This window comes from Natator depressus, chromosome 3 (genome assembly GCF_965152275.1).
Source record: "Natator depressus isolate rNatDep1 chromosome 3, rNatDep2.hap1, whole genome shotgun sequence".
NCBI lineage: Eukaryota > Metazoa > Chordata > Testudines > Cheloniidae > Natator > Natator depressus.
This window is the reverse complement of record NC_134236.1, coordinates 92,330,270-92,347,192: the sequence shown is the minus strand read 5'-3', so window position 1 is coordinate 92,347,192 and position 16,923 is coordinate 92,330,270. Positions and strand designations below refer to the sequence as shown.

General features: G+C 41.2%; 1 protein-coding gene across 1 annotated transcript in view; it reads left to right on the top strand.

Moving 5' to 3' along the window:
• The window catches only part of MAN1A1 (mannosidase alpha class 1A member 1), a 211,786-nt gene extending 195,257 nt beyond the window's left edge, over positions 1-16,529 (top strand). Inside the window, exons 11-12 of the mRNA XM_074948322.1 lie at positions 8,507-8,622; positions 14,071-16,529. Of these exons, the coding sequence (XP_074804423.1) occupies positions 8,507-8,622; positions 14,071-14,197 (243 nt within the window). The 3' untranslated portion in view covers positions 14,198-16,529. The remainder of the gene's footprint in view (positions 1-8,506; positions 8,623-14,070) is intronic.
• The last annotated feature ends 394 nt before the right edge of the window (positions 16,530-16,923 follow it).

The window sequence follows — 16,923 nt, the reverse complement described above, 5'->3', positions numbered from 1 at the left end:
AGGATGAAAATAATTAGCATCACTATAGATACCTGATAAGTTACTGCATAATGTGAAGATTCACCAGCTCAATACATGGAGAAGCTCTCCCTATCTCTGTTACAAATTCAATATAAGTTATAGATTCATAAAGCCCAAAGCCAGAAGGAACCATTCTGATCATCTAGCCTGACCTTGTGTAGGGATACAGGTCATTGGACTTTGCTGAATTAATTCTTGTTTGAACTAGAGCAAAAACATCCACTCTTGATTTAAAAATCAAGTTGTTCCAATGGTTAATTACCCTTGCTGGTAAAAAATTGAATCTTACTTCTATTTTGAAGCTGTTGAGCTTCAACTTCCAGCCATTGTAACTCATTCTGCCTTAGTCTTCTAGACCAGGGGTCGGTAAACTATGGTACGCGTGCCAATTTTTAATGGCACGCTACTGTCTGCCGGACCCGGGCATACAGCACCTTGCCACTAAAAGTCAGGCCCGGCCCGCTCTTTTCCAGACCCCCACCCACTGCTCTCTCCTTGCAGGGCAGGCAAGCTCCCCCCTCCCCCCGCCTCTTCCCCATGCATGCTGGATTCCTGCCCCTCCTTCTCTCCCTCCCTGCGGCCGATCAGCTGACGGCCCTTGCTACGGAGGGGGAGAGGTAAAAGCCGGGGAGAGGTAAAGTTTGGTTATGTTGGGAGAGAGTTAGTTTGGTAAACGGACATGGGTAGAAAGGGAGTTAAACGGCATGTTGGCCCCACAGAGATGTCAGAATTAGGTTGTGATGGATGGCCTGTTTTGGTAATAAACGTGTGACTGGGGAGGAGTAGAGGGTATGGACAGTTAAATAACTGAATGTATCATTTTCTTTTCTGGATTTGTGTCAGGTATGGTTTATGGGGCGGGGCAACCCTGACTACTTCACAGTGACCTTTTTTTGGGTATTAATTTGCTAGTTTCCCCTCCAGCCCCAGGCCGTGAGCCCATACTTTGAGTTGGGCTTACACCTCTCTTCCAGAAAGGCATCAGAAAGTAGTCTTGATTTGAAAACATCAAGAGATAGAGAATCCACCTCTTCCCTTGGGCACACCCTTTACTAAATAATTTTTCCTCAACACTAATATGCCCTGATTCCACCCCTTCCCCAAGGTCCCTGGAGCAGAGAACTTTCTTTTTTGCTAGTTTTTTTAAATTAATAATTGGCGCCTGGAGTTTGGCAGCGAAGAGGTGAGGGGGAGATGGGAGGTCAGATGTGGGTGCTAATGCACGGGCTGACAGAAGTTTTATCTGTCAGTAATTGTACATAAGCTCTTGTTTGTCAGCCAATGAATACAGATCCTTCTTTGTTGTAGTATAAAAATCTTTTATTCACACCTGGCTTCCATCAGTCAATCAGTTTGTGTGCGCAGCACAAACTTTCATTAACTTTTAAAATAACCCTCAATCCAACATCTAAAACAACTACCTGTTGCACCAGATCTAATCAGAGATTACCAAAATATGGGTACATGGAAAATATTTTAAGAGATATCTGTCAACAATGAAAAGTGGGACTACTACCAAGGAAAATTTCAGCCAGATCCCAACTTCAGTGACTTCCCTTTAAAAATTTATGAAAAGAAACCAAATAAAAATTATATAGAAAATTTAAAGGTTATAAAAACTAATCCTATGTGAAATTTCATACTGATTAGCCACTTACTTTTAAATAAAAGAAGGAATTTATGCCCCATTTTAAAGCTCATTTTAGAAAACAGCCCTAACTGTGAAGTCATTACCAAATGCCACCATAATACAGAAATAACAAATTAATACAGGTTTATCTAATAACCTAGTCCTTGGGTTTCTTGTAAATTTAATGCTAACTATTCAGCTGGTTTCTTGTAAATTTCAGTTTTAATAATGTTAACTGTTCAGCTGGATGGTAAAATGATCAGCTTTGAAAATGCTTTTCACACAAATCAACTCTACCTCCCATACCTTCCCTGGTGCCAACTGTCCCTTACACAATTGCAAAAACCTCTGCCTTCTGTAATGCTTATACTTGTCAATACAAAATTTTGCAGCACATTGAAAAATTAAAAAATTTGGAAACAGCATAAACTGAATTAAGAACTAATAGATAGGAGAGGGGGATACTGTAGTGATTGCATTATATATTTTCATATTTATTTCAGTATAAACCTCCAATTTTAAATTTATCAGAACCTGATGTAGAATCTCCAGTCTGCTGCTCAGAAGTGCAGAATAATATAGGGGCCTTGCCATAGAATTCAGTTCAAACTTGCTGTGGAGTATACAGGGCTTTCTTTGTAAGGGTATAGCTCTGCATTATAGAAGCATAGAATCGTAGAATTGCAGGACTGGAAGGGACCTCAGTAGGTCATCTGCACTGAGACAGGACTAAGTATTATATAGACCATCTTTGACAGGTGTTTGTCTAACCTGTTCTTAAAAACCTCCAATGATGGAGATTCTATAGCCTACCTAGATTATATGTTTCAGTGCTTAACAACTCTTGACAGTTGGAAAGTATGTCCAACCTAAACTTCTTTTGCTATAATTTAAGCCCATCACGTCTTTCTGTCCTCAGTGGCTAAGGAGAACAATTTATCACCCTTGTCATTATAACAACCTTTTACATACTTGAAGATTGCTGCCATGTCCCCCCTCGGTCTTCTCTTCTCCAGACTGAACAAACTCAGCTTTTTCAATCTTTCCTTGTAGGTCATGTTTTTCTTGACCATTAAATCATTTTTGTTGCTCTCCACTGTGGTGCCTAGAACTGGACACAATACTCCAGTTGAGGCCTTATCAATGCTGAATAGAGCAGAAGAAATAGTTCTCATGTCTTGCTTACAACACTCCTGTTAATACATCCCAAAATGATGTTCTATTTTTTGTAACACTATTATGTTATGTTGACTCATATTTAGTTTGTTATCCACTCTAACTCCCACATCCTTCTCTGTAATTCTCCTTCCTAAGCAGTCCTTTCCCATTTTGTATTTGTGCAGTTGATTATTCCTTCCTGAGCGTGGTACTTTGCATTTATTGAATTTTATCCTATTTATTTCAGACCATTTCTACGGTTTGTCAAAATCATTTTGATTTCTGATCCTGTCTCCAAAGTGCTTGAAACTCCTCCCAGCTTCATATTGTCTGCAAACTTTATAAGTGTCCTGTCTATGCCATTATTAAAATCATGTATGAAGATATTGAATAGAACTGGACCCAGAACAGATCCCTGCAGGACCCTGCTCAGTATGTCCTTGAAGCTTGGACCTGACAAAATACATCCTAGAGTACTTAAGAAACTGGCTGAAGAGATCTTTGACCCATTTAGCTTGACTGTGAACCATTGATGACTGCTCTGAGTAGTTTTGTAGCCAGTTGTGCTCCCATTTTTAGTAGGTTCATCTAAGCTAGGGACATATAGCTGCATTTCCCTAGTTATAGATATATATGAGACAGTATCAGAAGCCTTACTAAAGTCAAGCTATATCACATCTACTGCTTCCCGTGTCCAAAAGTCTTGTTACTCTATCAAAGGAGGATTTTAGGTTGGTTTGAGGTGGTTTCTTGACAAATCCATGTTGACTGTTTCTTCTTATCTTATCTTCTAGGTGCTTACAAACTGATTATTTGTTCCATTATCTTTCTGGGTACCGAAGTTAAGCTGTCTGGTCTATAATTTCCTGGGTTGTCCTTATTCCCCTTTTTACACATAGATATTTTATTTGCCTTTTTCCAGCCCTCTGGGATCTCTCCTGTCCTCCACGAGTTCTCAAAGATAATTGCTAATGATTGAGAGATCTCTTTGGCCAGTTCCTTCAGTAGTCCATAATGTGTTTCATCAGGCCCTGCCTCCTTGAAGACATCTAACTTGTCTAAGTAATTCTTTCCCTTTTTCAGCCTCAGATCCTACCTCATTTACACTGTTCAGTTTGTTAGTTGTCCAGTCACTGCTAACCTTTTTGGTGAAAACAAAAACAGGCATTTAATACTTAGACCACAGCTGCATTTTCAGTTATTGTCTTTCCCTTCACATAGAGTAAATGGGCCTACCCTACCCTTAGCTTTCCTCTTGGTTCTAATGTATTTGTAAAATGATTTCTTGTTACACTTTGTCCATAGTTAGTTTAATCTCATTTTGCGCCTTTGCCTTTCTAATTTTGTCCCTACGTGCTTGTGGTGTTCTTTATATTCATTCTTAGTAATTTGACTTCGTTTTCACTTTTATATGACTTATTTCTGGTTTCAGGTTGTTGTAGATCTCTGGATTAAATCAGGAGTTTAATGATAATTGAGTCTAATATGATGGAATCTAATAGACTGTGCTAGAGATCTTTCTTTGAATACCTGTAGGATTATAGGGACTATCCTGTGATAGAGGGAGCCCTATTAATGAAAGGAAAATGAGATTACTATAAGCTGTCACTTAGAAATAAGGCACGCATTTTAACCATGAGAGTAATTAACCATTAGAACAATTTACTGAGAATTGTGGTGGATTCTCCATCAGTGACCACTTTACATCAAGATTGGATGTTTTTCTAAAAGATGCACTCTAGGAATTATTTTGAGGAAATTCTCTGGGCCTTTGTTTTATACAAGAGGTCACACTAGATGATCACAATGATCTCTTCTGGCCTTTGTAACTATGATTCCATGGAGAATATTTGAAAGGGTGATCAAACCTTCTTGTTTCCTCACCCTGAAAATTCAGTTTTGTAAAAAAAAAAAAGTTACTATACTATACTATTTCTTCTATAAAGTTGTTGTTGTTGTTGTTTATTTTGGTTTTTTTTTTTCATGTGCTGGTCCTTATGTCTGTTCAATAAATGGGTACACATGTGCATCATACACCTATAACTGAAAAACCTTGCAAGTCGTATCTGTTGGTCTGCGCCAGCATCGTGGATTGTCTCATGCTAAGCACCCACGCGATCCTCTGCTTTTGAGTCCAGTCCTTCTGAGGGATATTTTCAGCCCAGAAGAGGATGCTATCTCAAGGAGGAATTAAATCCCTTCTCTGACCACACACCAAAGCTTCCTTCCACTGGCACTGCAGGACCTCCAGTGGAAACTGACCCTGCCTTTTTATCAGCTGAATCTGATGTCCTGGATGAACCCCCAGAGAGGTTAGCCCAGACAGGGCTTCAGTTGTTTTGATGGACCCCATCCTCAGCCCAAGCAGGATTATCCTCCAAAGGACCGCTGGTATCCTGCTTTGGGGGGCCCTTCCCCTCCCCCCCCCAACCAGCTTTTGTGACCCTTCATGCTGGCCCTACTGGGGATCATGGGATCCTTTTGCACAACACCCTGGACCTGTACACTCTACCATAGAATTACTCTCCTCCTAGGCAACAGCAACTGGCTGTGCAGGACTGTGTGGAAGAGGAAGATGACAAGCTGGATACGCCAGTACTGGACGTACCAACAGGAGTAATCTTCCTCACCCAATGAGGCAATTATTCCATCTTCACCATCCCCACCTGGTGACCATAAAGAATACCAATAATTATTGCGGAGGATGGTGACAATACTTCAGATCCCATTATAAGTTCAGGATATAAGCACTTGGATACCCTGCAGCCTATAGGACCCAGTCAAGTAGCTCTCCTAGTGAATGAAACCATTATAGAACCAGCTAGAGCATATGGCCTACACAGGCAACATGTACCCTATTCCCCTAAGAGAGCTAAGAAACATTACTTTGTGTCAGCAAAAGGGACAGAATACTTGTTCACCCATCCTGCCCCAAAGTCCCAGGTAGTACAGGCAGCCATGGAAAGATCCAGGCAGCAACACACTAAAACCATTCCTGTGGACAACAGAGCGAAACAACTGGACCATCTCATGTCCACAGGGTTGGTTTTTGGGTGTTGCTGCTTGGGTCTTTCCATGGCTGCTTGTACTACTAGGGACTTTGGGCAGGACGGGACATTCTGGAGTTCAGAATCTCTAACTACAAGGCCCTGATAGAGACATATGACTTTATGAACTACTCACAAGACAAAACTCCCCCAGGAGGAAAGGGCCCAATTCCAAAACCTTGTTGAGGAAGGTAGAATTGTGGCTAAAACTTCTTTGCAAACTGCAGTTGGCGCGGCCAGTACCCCATCAAGATGTACAGTGACCACTATAGAAATGTGGTGATAGTTGTGGCTTCATCTTCAGGTTTCTCCGGACACGTTCAGAGGTCCAGTGAGGACTTACCTTTTGATTAAACCAATATCTTTAGGGAGAAAACAGATGGGTTTTTGCACTCACTAAAAGACTCCAGGACAGCTCTCTGCTCCCTGGGCATTTATATCCCAGCCACGAAAAGGAGGTGTCATTAACAGGTGTATGAGCCAAGACCCTTCTGCAGTCTTTCTACCACCGAAGACTGTAAAAATCACCGCACAAGCATTAGAACATGCGGAGCCCAACATATGCAGTCCCATCCACCAAAGGCAGATTAGCGTTTGTGGGGCCTTGGACTAGAGGAAGTGGGGAGCCCTCCCCATCCCTTCTGCCTGCAGTTCTCCCCTCTTCCCCCCTCCCCCGCCCCACGCTCCTGCTAGGGAAATGAGGTTGGGGCATGGGGGCTTTTCCTGCTTCCCCCCGCCCCTCCCCCCCATCTGCCCGGCATTTCTGCCAGGGAGCCGGAGAAGACCCAGCACCCTGACCCTGCTCCCCGGCAGGAGCGCTGAGCGGTCAAAGTGCAGGGGCACCCCAATTGGGTGGGGCTCCTGGGCATGGGCCCCATTGGTCCAGTGGCTAATGTGCCACTACCATCCACCTTGACAACAGCCATCCAACCTCATCCACCAGCCAAAGGTTACTTTTGATGGGTTGCTTGAGAGTTGCGACCTTTAACAATGATGCCATCTCCAACCTGTTTCCAAAGTCTGTTTTGGTGGCCACCTTGCATACTCTGGGCACAGCTGGAGGGCTATAACAATGGACAAGTGGATACTAGACATCATCCTCTTCGGTTATGCCATCAAGTTTCTCTCCCCACCTTCTTCAAAACACCCTTCCCAGCCCCTCTTCAAGGACCACTGTTACAAGGAGCAACTCTAATAGAAGGTGGACTCTCTTCTGGTTCAGGAAGATATAGAGCAAGTGCCACCTCAGGATCAAGAGAGAGGGTTTACTCAACTATTTCATAGATCCAAAGAAAAAGGGAGAATGGAAGCCCATTTTTAACCTATGTCAGCTATTTATTTATTTTTGCAAATGAAAATTCTTCATGGTTATGCTGGCATCAATAATTCCCTCCTTGGAGGAAGTCAAGTGGTTTGCAGCCCTCCAATGTGAAAGGTGTTTTCACCCATCCCACAGAAGTTTCCTCAGTTTTCTGGTAGGACAGGAACATTACCAGTTCAGAGTACTTCTGTTTGGGCTGGCAGCAGTACCCAAGAACTTCATGAAGGTCTTTTCAGTGGTCGCAGCACAGATGAGATAAAATGACTACACCATCTTCCTGTACTTGGACAAGTGGCTTCTAACAGGCAGATCATATTTGGAAGGTGTCGGCAACCTTGTTCTTGCACCACTTCCTGGCATACTTGGGAACATGCCTAAACATGGGGAAGTCTACTCTGACTCCCAAGTATCTCATAAACTTTATAGGGGCACCCCTGGACTTGACCACAGTGAGGGCCTACCTCCCAGCAGACCGATTCCATACCAAGAGCAGTCTGATAAAAACAAGTCACTCATAAACCCTGAACACCAGTCTAGGTCCAAATTTTTCTGCTAAGCCACATGGCCTCCTGTACTTACATAATTCCGTTCACCAGGCTACATCTCCATTGTCTGCAAGCCTGGCTCAGGGCAAGATATACATCAGACAGACATAGCATAAATGCTGTAGCAACAATCTCCATCAACATCAGTGCTTCACTTACCTTTTGGACAAACCTGAAATACATGTATTGGAGTCCCTTTTTTGCCTCCCACACCCAGCGTGACAATAATCACAGATGCATCCCTCATAGGTTGGGGAGCCCACATAAGCAGTCATAAAATATGTGGACACCTCGGAAGGCCAGGATGCATATCAATCTCTTGGAACTAATGTCAGTCAGACAGGACTGCAATGCATTCCTACCATTCATACGATCCCAATGTGCCTAGATAACGTCAGACAACATGATGACCCTCTTCTATATAAACAAACAAGGTGGGGCAAGATCCGCTGGCCCCAGGTACTTGGTGCACCTGCGTACCCACATGTGGAACACAGATAGGGACCATCCATCTCACAGAACCTCCTTTTATAGGTAAGTCACCTCCATTTTTGCTTTTTTCCCCATAAATATATAATTATGCCAATATATGCACTCTGTCAAAAGTAAAAATACAAGAATTTTAAGTATATTTATCTAGTTCTGCAATTTCAAATCTTTCCCAAGGACACTATGACAAAAGGGTTCTCATTTAGCTGCAGTGTAATTGGATTTGGCAGACTAACAGTAAAATTGACAGAAGATTAATTTTCTTTAACTTAATTTTTTTCTCTCATGAATTCAGGCATTGGAACAACATTGCAGAGTAGATGGTGGCTATTCTGGAATTAGAGATGTTTATAGCAACCATCAAAGCCATGATGATGTGCAGCAGAGTTTCTTCCTTTCAGAGACCCTCAAGTAAGTTAGCAAGGAGACTTAATTTATATTAATGAACCTCTACAGATTTTCTTTACAGATGAGTACTTAACATTAGTAGTCTTGACATTCAGGTAATGTAAAATCTGACTGGAACAGTATGCAGCTTTTGTTACATGGCAGGCAGATTACATTTTTATTAATAAACTGAATTCTGTGACTTTTGGAAATATCTTTACCTCGGTTAAAGACACTTGATATTTATTGTTAAGAAATTACATCTCACAATTTTGATAGGTTCTAGTTATACATGCCAATACCAGTACCACTGTTTTACCAGACAAGATGGTGAGATTGTCCTCTTGTACTGAATACCTTTCATGTCAACTGTGGAGCAGAAAAAAAGGAACTAACTTTTATGGTAAATTCATACAGACTTGATAAGAGAACAAAAAAGGGGCCCTCATTCTCTCCTCAGCTTTTAATGAAAGAAAGGAAATCTTGCATCAATCTTTTTTCCCCCATTTCTTTCTATTCTTTGCAACCCAGCCTTGTATAATAACAATGTAATCCTGCAGTTTCTACTGAAAGTGTATTTCTCTAGTGGGTTTTTAATTTTGTGTCTATACATGTGGGATTTTTTTAAGAGCATAGTGTACAATCTAGTATTCTGTCTCCATAATACAGTCCTTTAAGCCAGCCATGTAAGGATTTTGACCAAACAAACTTGTTATGGCTTCTTGGAGATTTTGCTCTCAACTATCGTTGAGCCCATTGAGTTTCTGATTATATTAGTTTGAATAACCCAGTCTGAAACCATGCTCCAAAACACACTTTTGTGAAAGAGTTAAAGAAAAAAAAAAAACACTTAACAGTCAAACAGCCTTTTTGACAGTTTTATGCAAAGGGAGGACTGAAGAGACAAGTTTTTTCTGAAGCCTAGCATCTCCCACAGTTTTCCTTCATATGGGCTATTCCCATTCTGTCTGCTCTTTCTGAAGGCAGTTGAAAGCTGTAGCACAGCCTGTGCTAGCCACACTCCTTTCTCCAGCCTGCTGTCAGATCATCTGCCTCCACCACAGCAGTGAGTGGCTGTTCCCTTTGTTTCTGAACTTTCCTTTGCCTTCTTATTTTTACTTTGTTTTGTTTTCGGGCTGTATCGAGCACCCTTCTTTGTTCTTTCCTCCGCTCCTCCTCTTAAAGCGGGTATTTAATGGCACATGGCTGAAGCCATCTGGAGTAGTCCTCCCTTTCAGGGATGATACAGCAGCCACATGAGCACTGGACTAAGCCTAAAAGGTGCACCATTTGTGAGGCAGCTTTACAGAGGGCAAGTTGTGCCCTGCCTGTTCTCAGCCAGCCAGCCCTAGCACTGCTAGGATACAGAACTTTGAGTCAGACAGCCATGTTGGTACCCCATCTCCTCAAGAAACCCTGACTCCCCCACAGAAATGCCTGATCAGAGGAGACAGAGCAGAATAGGGGGAGGTTGTAAGGATGAGGGAGGACTTAATTCAGATGGCCAAGAGGATAAGTCCTGGGGCAATTCAGGACCATAAGAATAAGACACTTTAGGGCTACTGTCCTACCCCAAGTCCTGAAATGGGCCCTAAATGCTCTTGGGGTAGAAGCAGGGTTCACAATCAGCCCCACCTTCCTCTCAGCTTGATTCAGAAAAATAGCAGTGAATTCCCATCCCCCAACCTGTGGGAGTGGGAGTCTACACGGGAGGACTCCAAGAGAGAAATTTCTAGAGGACTCATGACCCTGCACAAGGCTAGCCACAAAAGACCCCATCCAGGGCACAGTCTGCTGGCTTGCAAAGCACATAAAAAAAAAATTAAAATATCCAAAAGAAATTTTAAAGGGTAAGAAAAAGTACAAAAAACCAAATAGGTATTCGTCCTCTGACCCAGACACCGCCGCCTCCTACCAAGGAAGGAGATTTATTATCAGACTCTGATTATGAGCAGGACACAAACAAAATGCAACCAAGTTTTCAACCCCTCTTGAGAAGCTCGAAGCCGTTTGCAAAAAGATTGTATCCATAATTCAGTTTCAGCCTGAGCATGCCCTCAAGCCTTGGAGCAAATACCTCCCTTCCAAATATTGTCCTTAGGCAGCGATTCCCCTGCATGCATCCTTTGAGGAAGTAATCTGGGGGAGAGGGAATCTCCTGGAAAGAGTAAATATGTTAACAGCCATGTTCTCAACTTCTACAAGCTTCAAGATCCAAAAGAATGCTTTCACAAATGTAACTAAGGTTGATGATGCTATAGCTTCTCTACCAAAGGATATGGTTATTCCATCCAAAGGGGACTTAGTCCCCAAGAATCCAACAAATAGGAAGGTGGAAGCCACCCTGAGAGCAGTGTCATGGCTGGAGGACCTTAAAGCCCTTACAGGCAGAGATCAACCCAACTTTACATCTATACAACATCATTCATGGCAGATACTTCAATGGATGCTATGAGGTTTTCTGTGAGGGCCATGGCATCCAGCTCAGTACCCAGGAGACACACATGACTTCCTACCTGAAAAGTAGATACTCACTCCAAACAAGTCCTGTGCTCATCTAAATTCACAGGATTTTTTCTCTTTGGAGAAAAATTGGACAAAATAGTGGCTGAAAATGCTGCCAAACTTACAGTTCCTTCCCCTCTCCAATTAGTGCTCTAAGAGGGGACTACAAACCCTCTATCAGACAGAGATGCTCCTTTTCATCCATCTTCCTCTCAGAGGTTCCAGAGGAAAGATAACACATGTCAAGGGAAAAACCTTCGATGGAATGGAAAGCGAATGGAAAACCTAGAGATGCTCCCACAACCTCCTGGGGCTGATTATGGCAATGAGCATGTGCCTCCTCCCAGACCTGAGCTTGGGAGGCAGGGTTTCCCACTTTCTAAATTAATAGCTTGTTTCTACCGCAGATAAGTGGATGTAAGAGACAAAGTGCACCAGGGGTGCTCCCTCAAGCTACGGGCTCCACCTTATCCCTCCCTCATCCAGTTGTCATATCATCAATGTCTTGGAGCTTCGAGCGGACAAACTAGCTATTCTGAGATTCCAGAGCCATTTGGAAGGGAAGCATATCCTGGTCCAACCCCATAGTTGCATACATAAACAACTAAGGAGAGGAGAAACGTAGCTCTACATTCAGAGGCAATGGAAATAATGGAATGGGCAGAAAAGACACTCCCTTCCCTAAAGGCAATTCACATAAATGGGGAGCTGAGCCAAAAGGTAGACTGGTCATCACAATGTCAATAACCCAGAATGGTGCCTAAACCAGGAAGTCTACAATCTGACGGCACAGACTTTCGGTCTTCCTTCAGTCATCCTGATTGCCAGTCACAAGAATGCAAAGTGACCAAAATACTTGACCAGGAAAGCAGACCCCTGTCTGTGGGGACAGATGCTGTGTCACACAGATGGCCTCAAGGCCTGCTGTATGCATATTCCACCCTTCCCTCTCATAGGGAAAGTGATCCAAAAAATAAGATTAGAAGAAGCAAGGGTGATCATGCTAGCACACTGGCTCAGGAGACCCTGGTTCTCCAGACTGAGAACTGAAGCTGAAACCACCATTGCAGCTACTGGAGAGGCCAGACACTATTTATCAAGGATTGTTCCTCCATCCAGACCCAGACAGTCTCCATCTGACAGCTTGACTGTTGCAAGAGAAGTGTTAGCCACGCTTGGCCTATATTCTAAAGTGATAGAGACTCTGCTGTGTTCCAGGAAAGCTTCCTCACTAAAAGCCTATTCCTTCATCTGGACCAAAGTCAGTGTTTGGTGTCAAGCACAGAGGAAAATCCAAGAGATCCTGGGTTTCCAGTTATTCTGGACGTTGTTCAAGAAGGGGTTGATAAGGGACTTCAGCCAAACACAACAGCCCAGGTGTCAGCCCTCAGTAGCGTACTGTTTGCAGGATCCTTGGGCTCTCTGGTCAAACACCTTCAGTTATCGGGTCCCTCAGAGTAGTTAAACTGTCCAGAGAACAGAACTGTGGGAGATGTTGTGCTGAAGATTGGAAATTTTCTTACCTGATCATTTCTTTTCTGCTGTTAGTGTCTCCCACAATTCTACCCACCCTGGATGGGTTTCCAGATGTGGGTCGACATTTTATTTGAATAGTTACAGTATAAGCAAGGACTCACTGCACCTAGTTACTTTGTTGGCATTACTTTTATTAATTATTTTCTACAAGTTTTTACACAGCTTTGGAATGAATCCTCTGGCAGCAGGCTGGAGAAAGGGGCGTGGCTAGCACAGGCTGTGCTACAGCTTTGAACTGCGTCCAGAAACTGCAGACAGGAAGGGAAGAAATTTTCCATTTTATTAGAAGGCAATTGAAATCGGAACGTACCAAATCTATTCTAATATGTTTTATAACATTTTTAATCTTTTTGTTTACTTAAACAGTGGCACTGATTCATTTAACTAGGTACTTTAAAATGAGACAGCATATCTGACAGCTTACAAGTATTCTGATTTCCATTGCCTTCTAAAGGGAAAGCTGATCCTTTTAGTCCTTTATAGCCTTGGGAGCCTTGTGTACACTGTTCCTGTCACCAGGGAAGTTCCACCTGTGTTAGCAACATTCGGAAACCTTTTCAGACGAACCCTAGTGTAGACAGCCAATGTGGCAACCTCAGCTGAAAGTGCCAACTGCACTGTGCACTGAATGACAAAGGTAAAGAAAGATACAGGGGGTTCTAAAAACTATTTTGATTATATTTTGCTATAAAACTTTGTAATTTGAAAAATGTAAAGTACTTTAAAAGGTTAAGTATAGTGGTAAGAATTAAAAGGTCAGCATTTGCCAACAGTTCCCATGCAGTGGTATTTGAGTGTACAATTTATATCTGTACTACAGTATCTCCAAGATCTCTGTGTGTAACAGTGAGTAAGTGTTGTTGCTTTTAATGGTGATTATTATATTAGTATTAATATAGTCCTATTTAGTAAACGTATCCACGGTATTGTTCCAATCTCTGTTTTTTATCTAAATATCATACCTTGAACCAAATCATGCTCTTATGAGTAAGGCAAACAGGATTTGTGATGCAGTACATGCACTCAGTTTTCTTTGATGCATGTGGTCATTTATAAAAGCTTGTCATGACTGTATATTGCTGTAATAATATGTAACCAAAAAGAATGAAACAGAAAAAGAAGTGCTGTTTAACTTCAAGAACCTAGACTTTATATCTTGTTTGTTTATCATAACAGAAATTTTTACATCACCACCTGCTACTGTCAAGCCGTGAAGCCAATTTTAATTAAGTAGTCTCAATGCTTGGTGCCAAAACGTTAGTAACTGTCACTGGTTGATAATGTTTTACTTTAGATCTGCTACCTAATATCTCCATCGATAGAAGTGGGGAGTTAATATTTATCCATGAAAATGAATTAGTTCCATCTTTCTCTTCTTTAAACCTGAGGTTATTTCATGGTGCTGTCATGTTACCTGTTTTCTCTTGCCAGGTACTTATACTTACTGTTTTCTGACGATGATCTTCTTCCATTTGAACATTGGATCTTCAACACTGAGGCTCACCCTCTACCAGTTCTTCACAGAGATGATGGGAAGAAGGAAGAAAAACACAAATAAAACAATGTTAAGTTAATTTTTGTTTCATTCCTTAGAAATTTCTTTCCAATATTGGGCACACGATGCAGTTTTACTTAAATTCCTGAGTTTTAAGCCAACCTTTTTGCAGTCTGTTATATTTGCCAGTAAAGACTTATGAATGGACCTAAATTCATTACAGCAAAACTTTTAATCTTATTTTTCCAGCTGAGCCACTTTTTTTTTTTAAGAAATCTGACGTCTCTAGACTTCATTAAGCTGCAGTGTCATCTTTGCCAAATAGAAGAGAGGGGTCTGCATGTGACTTGTTTCCTATTTCACTTTTGATTTGACTGCAAAATTCTTTCCTCCTCTGTGAGGAGATGTCTGCTTTAAGCTGTAATATTTTGCCATGTTGCAAAAAGCCATAAAGAATTAAGTATAAAGAGCTTTTTTTGTTGTTCTATGTTAATTTTGTTTTGTCTGTCTGTCACCTGAGACAAATCTTGTAACTGTGTGACAGCCTCTTCTTATGCGGGTCTATCAATTGGTAAAATATCTTCTGAAGTTTTTAATTATCAGTGAAGTCTACATAGGAATAGTTTCATCTGATGCAGACACAAATTCTGTTTAAAACTGCAGTGTACTTTGAATTGAACCTAAACATTTTTACAAATCCATTACATTAGTTGGACAGATCCTAGTTTTTATTAAAACTCACGGTTTTGTTTTGTTTAGAATATCACTGCAAACTGAATTGTTTCTTCCATTTTCTAGCTAGAGTTACTATCATTTCTATAATCAGTTTGGTAAGAGCAAAATAAACAATTTGAAAAACTGGCATTATTGAATTATTAAAAAGGGAATCATATCTTGTTTATAGGTATTTACGTAATCTGTTAGCTTTTTCGTTTGACTGGATGTGTGAGATAAATAAGATGTTATGAAATCCTTTCTAAAGGCTGCAAATTATTCTAATCAGAGAAGGGGAGATGATTTTTTAATCTGTTGTGATCTTACTTTTCAACAATTCCATTTGGTTTAGATTGTGACCTAAGACAGTCAGGTGGAACAAAGTAGTATAAAAAGATTATCAGAACAGGAGTTCTGAATAGCTCAAAGGAAACTTGTCTTTAAAAAAAAAAAAAAAAAAAAAAAAGTATTGTTTGCATTGGAAGATGGAAATTGACCAGCAGAGAATTAGTACATTTTGGAAGCCCAGAACTCTTTCTTCCAAGGATGACCAAAGTTATAGAAATATAACGTGTTTAAAAGTATTCTTCAGACATAAGACCTGGATTACCAAGAAAAGCTACTTTTAATGGAGTCACCAAAGGGAAAAATCAGGCACAATTCCTTTTCTATTGAGATGCATTTTGGAATAGTTTACATGAATAATTCATATAGATATTAGGAACTTAACTTTTGCAGGCCGGGTGACTGTACTGTATGTTCAGAGTAGGATGTGACCACTGGCTTCCCAGCATGAAAAAGCACACTATTAGGTGATGTGACTGCAAAGAAGCCAACATGGTTCAGAACAGTAATTCTCAATTTTCTTTTAAATAAGTGCATATGATGACTCAAATGTCCTGCTTAGTTATTTAGGCACTATGGTTCCACAACCGTAATTAGGTATAGATCTTCTTTCACAAAAGAACAAGAACCCTTTTTTTCCCCTTAATGCTGGAAGTGCTGCAACATGGGGCTTTTTCAGGTAAAAATTAGGAACGAAGGAAACTTACTACCATCATGTCCTGCATTTTGGAGCAAATCCATATCCCCTCCTCTGCAGATGCAGAGGGCCGTTTACAGCCACACATGTGTTGTTCCGCTGGTACAGAAAAGGGTGTATATCCCACGCAATCTGCCTGGGTGGAGGCAAGGCTGGAGGATCCACTAGTATGCTAATCCTCCCCCTTTGGGGTTTGGTGGGAACATAAAGCCTTTGTGAGGCAATGCATCATTGGGCTGAGCCTGCAGAGAGGACCTGCTGGGGGCTACACAACCTGGGTGTGGAGGGAGATTCCTGTGCCACACACACACTTGCCTGGTGCCCTGCCTGGCTACTCTTAATCAGTGCTCAGATCAGGATTTGAGCCTTCGTTATCCATATGTGTATTCATTAAAAAAAATATCAGTGACAAGGTATCCACATTTTTAGGTGCCTTGTATTCGATAATTTACCATGCTCCATTAAAATGCATGGTAAATCTCCCATTGACTTTAGTGGGCCAGGATTTGTGTCGTTTGAGGATAATATTAACTATGTCATCCTTTTCATTATGAGATGCACCAATGTAATACAAGGTGGTTTTAAAAGGAATACAAGTCCATCTAATTTTGGAGTACAACTAATTTTTTCACTTCCTTCCACTCCAAAAAAAAAAAAAAGGCAATATTGAATTTTTATCCAGTTACTCTTAATCCATAAACATCTTGTGCTGCCTGCTGTGTAATTTTCGTGTGCGTGCTTCTGTGGGTCTCATTTCTTTTAGTCAGATGATAAAACCAATAAAATCAGAAAAACCGTATTTTGGAGACGTGTTTTGTAAACCTGGTTTTTACCTTTTCTTGATCAGGGTCTTCTACACCCTTAGTGATCTTGGGACAAATTGCGGGAAATTTATTGTGCATACAAATTTCCCTTACTCCCAGCAAATAAAGGTAAAGAATGCAAAATGGTTGTATAAGTTGGGTTCTAAGTGTTTAGATATTTAAATTTCATGTTGATTTCCCTGGAATACAGAAATTTTAAAGAGTGTAAT